This window comes from Mesoplodon bidens, assembly GCF_964165515.1.
Source record: "Mesoplodon bidens genome assembly, chromosome: 6".
Classification (NCBI taxonomy): domain Eukaryota; kingdom Metazoa; phylum Chordata; class Mammalia; order Artiodactyla; family Ziphiidae; genus Mesoplodon; species Mesoplodon bidens.
The window spans coordinates 21,058,012-21,068,328 of NC_138162.1; the positions used below are offsets into that span (position 1 = coordinate 21,058,012).

Below are 10,317 nucleotides of genomic sequence, written 5' to 3' on the forward strand. Positions count from 1 at the left end.
GCTTATTCGTTCCTACTTTGTCCTCCAAATTCTTAATGTTGGGGTGTCCCAGAGCCTGTCTTTAGATCTTCCCTTCATTTACAATCATTGCCTTGGTGATCTTATCCAGTCTCATGGTTTTACGTATCTTTCTCCCTTCCTTCTTTCTTTCCTTCCCTCCCTCCCTTTCTTCCTTCCTTCCTTCTTTCCTTCCTTCCTTTCTTCCTTCCTTTTTCTTTTTCTTTCCTTCTTTCTTCCTTTCATTCTTCTCCTCCTCTTCCTCCTTCATATTCATCTTCATCATCATCATCATCATCATCATTCAATCTTAATCTATCCTTCTATCTAGTCTTCTACAGCCAGGACCTTCCCTGAGGACCATCAAATTTCTGTGCTGAGAATAGACTGTTGGAAGTATGGTCTCAGGCAGAGGCTGGGAGATTAGTTATGATGCTACTGCAGTAATCATAGCAGCAGAATGAGTGAGAGACGTCGTCATGTTCTGAATTCATTTCAGAAGGTAGAGACAACAGGATGGACTGGATATGGACAGTTAGGGAAACAATGTCAAGAATGACACCAATGTTTTTGTCCTGAACAGCTAGAAAGATGGAGCTGCCGTTAAGTGATGTTGTGAATACTGTGATTGGAGAATGTTTCATATGTGTCATTAGATGATGGCTTGGAGCAGGGAATCAGGAGTTCCTTGTTCTATAGTTTGAGGTGAATATTGGACATTCAAGTATATGTGTTGATTAGACAATTTGGGCATGTGAGACTATCCCATGCAATCCTGAGCTCCATTGTGCAAGTCCTGTGTCTTTGTCACGTTAGCTATGGTCCCTTGCATATAGTAAGTAAATATTTTAACTGAGTGTTAAGATATTTCTCAAAATTTTTTTTAAATTCTTTTTTGTCCAGTTTTGAAATATAATTGACATACAGCACTGTATAAGTTTAAGGTGTACAGCATAATCAAGGTTGTTTTTATTGTGACCTGAGGTCCTCATGAGCTGAGTACCCAGTAATCGTGTGTCAGCATTCCCTATTCCATAGCACTCATCACACTAATGTAATGATTTGTCTGCCTCCTAAGCCCAGACTTTCAATTCAAGTACTATTAAGGTATTATTATGCCACCACTATCCTAAGCCCTGGGGATATGAGACACTATTGTATTATTTAGGCAAGAATGGATGAGTAATCTAACAAGCAGAGGCAGTAAACACAGAAAAAAGCAGGCAAAGTTGAGATATATCAAGATTAGAACACAGTCATTGACTTCATGTTTGAGCTGAGCAAAAACACAGATTTATAGTTATACCAATCCCTGACACTGGAAAACAGTTTTGTGGGGTTGAGGGTGAGTATTCAGAAATTGTAAATTAATATGCATTGCCTTTGAAAACAAGGCTCAACTCACTGCTCTTCATCACACTATGGACAACAAACCAAAACTCAGTTTATTCATCTCCATCCCCTAAAAGCACTTGGGTATTGGGTTGGCTTCCTGGCTCAAGGCTCTTTAGAGTGCACAGCTAACCAGCCTTTTCTCTTATCATGCCCTCTTCAGGAACATGTCAACTTCTACCCCAGATATTCAGACCTCCATCTACATGCTCTCCCTCCCTGCTTCTCTCCCTGCCTACCCTTGGGAGTGGGGACCAGCCCCTCTCCATGTTCTACTGGGATCTTCATTCCCAGTGTCATTCAGTCCATGCAGCTGATAGACAGTGGAGGTGGGATAGAGGCAAGAGAGCTACAGCAGCCTCCCAAGTGAGTTCTCCAGAAATATCTAACCAATAACCAACAGGGAGCAGAGAGGGGAGACTCTATCATTTGCTTTTGACTGTTGTCATATTACCTATATGCTGTTGATAAACACATAGCACGTGCTCAAGGCTGGAACACTGGCACTCTCCTAAAAACCTCCCTTCCAGAGTGTGGGCACATATAGAAGTCATCAGTGAATTTTGCCTGTGAGATTCCTGGCCACTCCTCCTTGACAGTTCTAGCCTCATGTCTACATTGCTCCCCTCGGCCGAAGGACACCATGATAAAATTCAAGCCTGACCTCTACCTTCAATGTACCTTAGACAAGGGCCTTCCTTCTCTGTTCAAGTCCCTTTACCCGTAGCCCAGGGTGGGGGTGGGGTGGAATGCTACCCAGCTTAAGTGTGGGTTAAAGCCCCTTCCCCAGATAGGAAGGACATTTACCTCCCTTATGCCTTCCCTGAACACACCGCAGTGGAGAGAAGGAGCAGACAGACACCTCTCTGCTTAGAGATATACAGTGTATTTTGGGTGGCACCTCTGTCCACCTGCACGTCAATGAAAATGACAGTAGCAGTCCTCTTCAAGGAATGCTGACGTTGGATAGACTACAAAGTCTCTTGACTGAGCTGGGTCTTCTTGAGCAGACCAGTGCTTCCCTCCGAGGTGAGAGTTGGGAATTAGGGTGGGTTCCCTGGTTGGGTGACACAAGCCACTCGAGGACAGTGCAGTGCCGAGGGCAGCGGCAGGGGACGCCCAGGACTGAGGCAGAGTGGAGTTGATGGGAGCAGGGGCGGTGCCGGAGCTTCCTGTCTGGGGAGTGGGGCACATCCAAGAACGCCAAGCCCACCTGCTTCTCAGTGGGCAGAAACTGGGCCTTAGGGTCCCCTCTTGTCTTCTCCATCTTAGTTTGCCCCTTGGGACTTCTGGCTGAAGCCAGGCTCTTTTCCACATTTTCTTTTCTGGTGTTGGCCACTTTCTCAGATGTGGAGGACATGGACTCCTCATGCCCTTTGCCTTTTGTCTTGGGGTTAATAAAGTGCAGAAAAGATTTCATCTTATTTCTCCAGCCAGATTCTGAAAAGCTGGGCCTCTTTTGAGTACGGCCTTGCATCACCTGCCCCTGAAAAACCTGACCTTGTAAAGTCTGGCCCTGCAACGGCTTACCCGGAGTGAGTTGGCCCAGGAAAGGCTGGCCCTGTGACACCTGAGGCACCACAGGCTGGACATTCTCAGGAACCCTTGCTGGTTTGAGGATGACATTGAGCTTGGCTTGACTGTCTTGCAGGTCATTCTTCTCAGAGTCTTTCCCCCCAGGGACTCCAGGAGGTAGCTCTGGGAGTTTAAGCTGAGGGCGATGCTGGGGACTGTGTTGACAGGGAGCACCAGGGTGAAAGCGATGTCTCCGTCGCCAGGGGCTGCAGGGTGTCCCATTCAGAAGCATCCCTTCTGGCCTCTCGGTTTCAGCAGAGTGGCTTTTCTTTCTTGTGGAGGAGACTGCAAACCCGGCATCCCCTTCTCTGTGGTCCCCGGCCGATTTGGGTTTGCCTGGTTCCTCTCTCTTTTCTGCCAGTGTGGGTACTTGGGCTAAGTCCTTGCTCTTGTCAGGGCTTTGGGGCTCAGGGCTCCAGGGCTCCTTCAGGCTGCGGTTGTTCACACTGGCCTCCAGCTGACGACAAAGCACCTGGGCCTCTGTCAGGTCCCCACTGGGTTGCGAGATATTGGAGGCCCAGTGGACAGAACCATGGGATACTGCACTGGAACTGGGTTGCTTCTGTTTCTGATACACTGCCTTCAACTCAGTGGCCAGCTGTTCTTTGAGATAGAGGCATTCTGGATCTGGGGCACGTGGCATATCTCGTGGGATGGGGAGTTCCTGGAGCAGTGTGTTTCCTTGGTTGTTTAGACTCCCAAGAGACTCCTGTAGAGACTCCTGTGTGCATATGTTCTCTGAGGTTGCTACAAGTTGCTTCCTGGACTTCCTTGCCTTTATGGGAATTCCCAGTTGTATCTCTAGCCTCTTCTTTCTCAGATGGAAATTTAGTTTGGCCAAGATGTGTTCTCCAAGTGAGGAGGGCCTCGCAGGCTCTGTCTGACTTTCTAGAGGCACCATCTCAATTACTTCTTCCACCTGCACTTCAGCCTGGAATTCATCTGCAATGTCTGCACAAGCCCTGTTGGCATCTTGAAAGCCTGACCCAGGACTTAGACCCTGCTCTTCAGGTGAGGTCATCTGAGTCAGAGGTTCTGTTGGGAATTTGATAGGCCTAGGTACCATCTCTGTGATCACAGCTTGGGAAGTGACTGCTGGGGCCACGACCCTAGAGAGAGCCACATAATGAAGAGCCGGCAGCCCTAACAAGAAGGCCAGACACTTGTGCCGTAAAGTTGTCTCCAGTTTCTCAATGGCTCCCTCGGACAGGGCTCGGAGCAGCTTAGGACGTTCAATGACAGCGTCTGGTGAGGTTTGTTGCTGCTGATCAAGGGCCGTTGGCATCCAGGGTGTAATTTTCTGTTGTAGGTCCGAGTCACTTGCTGCCTGTAGTTCCAGGGGCTTGCTTTCTGGGATGCAGGTGAAGGGAGCCACTTCCAGGCCCCCAGGAATTATGCACTCCCAAGAGCTATATACACAGGCAGGGATGTTGCCCTGGTGAATCTGCCCACATTTGGAGTCGATATGGCTCTGCAATATTGCCTTGGTCTGGTCAAACAAGTGTGGCATGGGGACTGTCACTGGGTCCACAATGGGTGAGAATGGGTCATCAGCCCCAGCGGCCTCTAGAGATGTAGGCCGGGGACCATTCACACTGTCTAGGGATGTGCTGCTCCGGGACATAGTCTGCTGGTTAGTGGGGGAGAGGAACAATTGAATGGACTGTTGGATCTTCTGCAGCAGGCCCCGGCGGTGGTGAATCAACTGTCTCTGGAGGTGGAATTCCAGCTGCCTCCTGGCATGCTGCTGCGGGAAGAATGGCTCTCTTGTGAGGACTGAGATGGGATGCCCTGGCCAGGAAGTTTTCACAGTCTCAGAAGACTGGGCTTTGTCACAGGGCTTATACTGCACAGGGCTCTGGGTGTGTTGATCTCTCTGGGAAACATGTGGCCAGTCCCACTGAAGCTGGAGCTGCCTCTGCAGCAGGTACCACTCCAAGGCTTCACACTCATCCAGGGTCAGAAATGGGACACTGATCTGAGCTTGTTGGTGGTCAGATGGAGCAACCCAATTCTGAGAAGACAGAAAAGAGGGTGGAGCTGACTGGGGTGGAGTTTTAGGCGGCAGAGGGAGGAAGGAGAGTTCCTTGAAGAGAACCTAGGGGTAAAACGGGAATAAAGACACAGACCTACTTGAGGATATGGGGAGGGGGAAGGGTAAGCTGTGACAAAGCGAAAGAGAGGCATGGACATATATACACTACCAAACGTAAGGTAGATAGATAGTGGGAAGCAGCCGCAGAGCACAGGGAGATCAGCTCGGTGCTTTGTGACCGCCTGGAGGGGTGGGATGGGGAGGGTGGGAGGGAGGGAGATGCATGAGGGAAGGGATGTGGGAACAGATGTATATGTATGACTGATTCACTTTGTTATAAAGCAGAAACTAATTTAAAAAAAAAAAGAAAAAAAAAACTACAACAGCTAATAAACACTTGATTCATTTAAGTCTTGAAAAAAAAAAGCAGAAACTAATTTTAAAAATGCAAAAAAAAAAAAAGGGTCCTTTAAGCGGGGCTTGGACATGTTCTCATTCATGGAGAGGCCTTGAGAACCCAAGAAGGCGTCACCCAGGGAGTCACTGTGCAGAGAAGGAAGACCACAGAATAGCTGGCTATATTTCAGCTGCACATGGCCCACTGAGTCATTAGCCTGTTGCCCAGGCATTAGATAAAGGCCACTTAATTCCTTAAGGGCTGAAGAGGGCAAGGCAAGAGCCATATGGTTTGGGATTTGCTGGTAACAGTGTATTTGTTCTGGGTCCATAATGGACCATTCAGAAACCCAGAAGGCCTGGGTAGGCTGGCCAGCCATACATGGACCCCAGTTCTGGTATGAAATGGTCCCAAATCTCTCAACAGAGAACTGAGAAGTATCATTCTGAATGAAAGAAACTGGTTGGTTATATACAGGTTGGTAAAATAATGGTGGATTTGGCATAAGCTGCCTCAGAGACTCTTCCACACGTCTGGGGAGCCCCCACCTCTGGAAATGCATCCATTTTTTTACACGTAGCTCAAGAAGCCTCAGGACTTCAGGACTCAGGGACGGCAGGTGGGCAGGGAGGACAGTGACCGTCTGCAAGGCCACAGGATGTATCAGGGTAGTAATTTCTTGGTTCAGGGTCAGCGGAGAGACCTGGGAATTTAAAGGCTGATGGCCTTGGTTCTCACAGACAAGGTTGAGGTTGCTCTGCATCATCTCCTGCAGCTTCACTGAAACCCTAGGTTCCTCAATCCTTGAAGAAAACATAGTCTCTGGGAACCTGGGCACCTCTGGCACTTGAAATCCCTGCCTTAGCATGAGGTGTTCAGCCCAGAAATCGTGGATGCTGGCTGCACCAGTTGACTGCGCAGCTGACTGGGTTAAGGATTTCTGTGACACTGTGAAGTGAAAGGTCTTTGGAGTGTGGGCCATGCTCCAGACTCTGTTCAAAAGACACATTAGACATGGACAAAACCTCTAGGCAAGAAGAGCCCTGCGATGACCCCCCTGAAGTGGGGGAGATCAGAGTGTTCTCACCCACCACCGCCTGCTGAATCTCCAGAGCCACAGTGTTGCAGGTTTGGCAGCAGGGATCTGCACACAGGATCTGCCGCACGCTCCCCTCCTGAGGAAGCCAGTCCTGCCTGGGAAGGGAAACATGGCAACCATTTGTAACTGATGGAATGACATCTGCTTCTTTTCAAGTGTGTGGCCTGGAGATTGACACTGCCCCCCTTAGCCCTGTAAACTCTGAGGCCTGCACCCACTGGGTGTTTACTCATCTACTTGTCTTCCTAGGGAAATGTCATTTGGCAAGTTATGGTGTGCTGGGCTGAGAGCCTGGGGCTTGTTGGGCAAAGTCTCAGACAACTGAAAGGAACACAGGGCCTTGAGAGCCTGGGAGGTGGGTGGGTTCTCTGCTGACCTGTGCTGAGAAGCTGAACTAGGAGAAGGCAACCAGGCAGATGGGGGAGCCCATGGTTACCTGATGGTGCAGCACCAGGAACATCACCAGATAGAACCTGGAGTCAACCTCATACGGAGGTCCTTGTGGGAACTCTGCATTCTGGGGATTACAGGGCATACACAACATCTCTTGGAAGCCAATCCCTATTCTCTAGACATCTTAAGAGGGGGATAATATGACAAGCTCCTGCCTGAGGGCTGTCCCAGGAACTGGCCTCCCTGAAGATAAAACCAGAGGAGGTATGTCAGCAGGGTCCAGGGGTCTGCCCTTGAAAGGGTCTAGCTGTAAAGAGAATATGTAAATGATGACTGATTTATGCACTTAATTATCTAGCCTCCTAACTTGTCTTGTGGTTGAGTGAAAACCCATGTAGTTTTAAATCCTGCACTAGTCAAATCCTGAATTCCAGGACCTTCGTGAGCCTAGCCCAGAGCAGAACTGCAGGACTCCTGTCTCCTGAGACGTCTGATCCCACCCTCTCCTCTGGGAACCCTCAACCAGTGTCCAGGCTCCACTGTGTCTGGCTACCTCCCAGCCATTATGCTCCTCCCCAACCCTGCCCCAGGCCAAGTGGAGAAATGATCACAGGCCAGGCTGGGAGTTGGGAGACTGCAAAGAGCAAGAGATCACCTTCTCATGACAGACAGCAGCTCCCATGGCTTCTCAGCTTCTTCCCGGGAAAGTCTCCTAGCTGAGAAACCAGGAGACAGTGTTACATGGAACGGGAGAGGATTCAGGGACATCCTACAGGAAGCTGGAGATCTTTGAATGACAGGAGACTGCAAACCCCAACAGCCAGTGCTCTGACGCACGTCTGACTACAACGTAACCAGGTATGACGTGCTCTCCTGGACCTAATCTCCTGTGACCTTCACAACCACACTGTGAGTGAGACAGCACCATCATGCCCATTTTATGGATAACAAGACTGAGAGCTGAAGCGACGTTCACTGGGTCATAAAACTAGTAAATGACACAGTTAAGGACAGAGCCCTTCCTTACTCACTCCCCTACTTCCTCTTCACTCCCAGGGGTAAGGTGGAGAATTCTGGAATATTCCCAGGCTCTGATTTCCCACCCAAAAAAGTCTTCTGGGAGAATTTGTCCACTTGGGGAACTGGGCCTTCAGTGGTTAGAGCACTTGGTGCCTGGCACCAGGGGTCATTGAGGGACAGGGTTCATGGGAGGCTCACCCACAGTGGAGAGAAGTCAGAGCAGAGACTGGGACATTACCTCTTGATGTTTTATCTTTAGCCCTTTGTTTGACGCTCCAGTGACGCTGAAAGGCAAAAGAGAGTGTGAAGCTGGGGTGCTCTCTTCTTTTCATGTCTAAACTGAGACAAAACCTGCAAATATTTCCCTAGCTTTTTCTGTGTTCCAATTTTACACATTCTCCTACCTTGCTTTTTCCTACTCTACCTTTTTCACACCATCATTTCCTTTCTCTTATTTCTGATTCATTTTTAGGCTCTTCATACTCCATACCTCCACCCCCATTCCCTGAACAAGTTCTGTGGAGAGATCAGGATAAGACAAGAGAAAGGGAGGAACAGAATAAAGGATGGGTGGCACAGTAGCCAAAGGACTTTAGCCATCCAAGGCCCTAAATGTCCACCAACCAGAAGAATCACCCAAATATGAAGCTGTTCTGGGATCCAATGAGGAAACTTCCTCCATTAAAAAAAAAAAAAAAAACAGGGGTAAGGGGTTAAGAGTAACAAGAGACAGTGAGGGGATAAAACCTTGTTTAAGGCTTAATTGGTTCAGTCGTAGTCATAGTGTTTCCCTACCCAGCAGCAGCTCCTGTTAGGTCCCAATCTTAAATCTTGGTGATTCTTTCTCACTTGCCAAATAATTAATGCAATAATGATGATGCAGCCATAAATGTAAAGAGGATATCCAACATCCCACAGAATAAAGGTAGGCCTCAACATAATCTAAACCTCACTAGCCATCCCCCTTTCTAGGCTTCCTAGGCTTTCAGGGTCTTAGAACCTAATGCCTCCAAATTCTAGACCTATCATCTCTGCCTCACAGCACAGAACCAGACCAGTAGACTGCATCACAAAGCCCTCCTGTTTCCCGTCATGCATAGCATCACAGACCTTTATTTGTCTAGGAGAAACTCATGTGACACAGTGCAGAGCCTGAGCCTAAAGGTGCCAAGTCACAGGAGGCAAATACTCTTTCATGCTCTATTCTCTATATCCTGTTGGCTCAGCCTTCTTCTTTCAGATAACAGTCTGGCATCTATCCCCAGAACACTGAGTCTGCCCTAAAACAGACAGTGGCTACTGTCTCTCTTCCTCCTACTACAGAGGAACTCCATGAACTATATCACCTGTACTGGGAAGATAACTAGAAAACACACAAGAGGACAGTGCACACATTGTCTTGTTAAGTCTTGGACAGTGAAGGTTTTGATGCCACAGGCAATAGGTGGTCAGTATCAAGAGGTTCAGGAAAAGAACAGTGATTAATGTGTCAAGGAAAGGACATAGCTTCTGTTCTTTTAAATAACTTACTGAGGGTTAAAGAAGGAGTCCTCCCAGTCTCATCCCTAAGCTGGACAGTGTCAAAGGTACAAAGACATTTGAGTTATGTTACCTGCCTGCTCTCAAGACACTTAAAAACCTAGTTTCAAAGACAAGATTAATTCACAATCAAGAACCCACCTTATTAAGAGTTGAATCAAGAACCAGCCTTACTAGGAGTTGGGAAAGAGAGGTGTAGGGAGTTATTTAATGGGTACAAAGTTTCTGTATGGGATGATGAAAAAGTTCTGAAAACGGATGGTGGTGATGGTTGCACAGCACTGTGAATGTCCTTAATGTCAGTGACAAGTGCACTTAAAAGTGGTTAAAATAGTAAAGTTTATATTGAGTATATTTTACCACAATTTAAAAAACAAAAGGCCAAGAAAACCCAATCGTTAGCATGAGGGGATTTTTTGCTACCTATAAGGAAGAATATTCTGAAAATAATTTGGCAAAAAAATGGATTAGTGAATGTTTTTCTTAAATGCCCTTTTTTTACAGAACAAAATAAATACAAAATAGATCCTTACATTTAAGATAATTTAAGAAGAGTCTCACCCTGAAGACGGGATGAATTTGAGCCATTTCAACATCTTTCCTGAACTTGTAAATTCCATAATACAGGAATGAGAAGACTTTTCCAACTAAAGAGCACTGAATGACAGGTAAACAATAATCAGTGAAAAAGCATCTTGCATCAGCTTTTTAGCAGTAGATCAAGATACGTACAAAGTGGCTTGAATCTTTTATTACTGTTGTTATTCCTATCAAACCAAGCTCCAGCTTCCTGCAGCTGCTGCCGGCCTCTATGCTGCTGCAAAGGTTCTCAGTCTCCCGTTAACCTGACCCGGTATGGCACTGCGTGGT

At 47.6% G+C, this 10,317-nt stretch overlaps 1 protein-coding gene across 1 annotated transcript; it reads right to left on the reverse strand.

Annotated features, from left to right (window-relative positions):
* Positions 1–2,076: 2,076 nt before the first annotated feature.
* LOC308619211 (protein SPATA31F1-like) lies at positions 2,077–7,732 on the reverse strand. The gene is given in 4 exon segments (XM_081237802.1): positions 2,077–5,062; positions 5,461–6,340; positions 6,342–6,590; positions 7,544–7,732. Coding segments are annotated over 4 exon segments (3,969 nt in total). The 5' UTR covers positions 7,657–7,732; the 3' UTR covers positions 2,077–2,335.
* Positions 7,733–10,317: the final 2,585 nt, after the last annotated feature.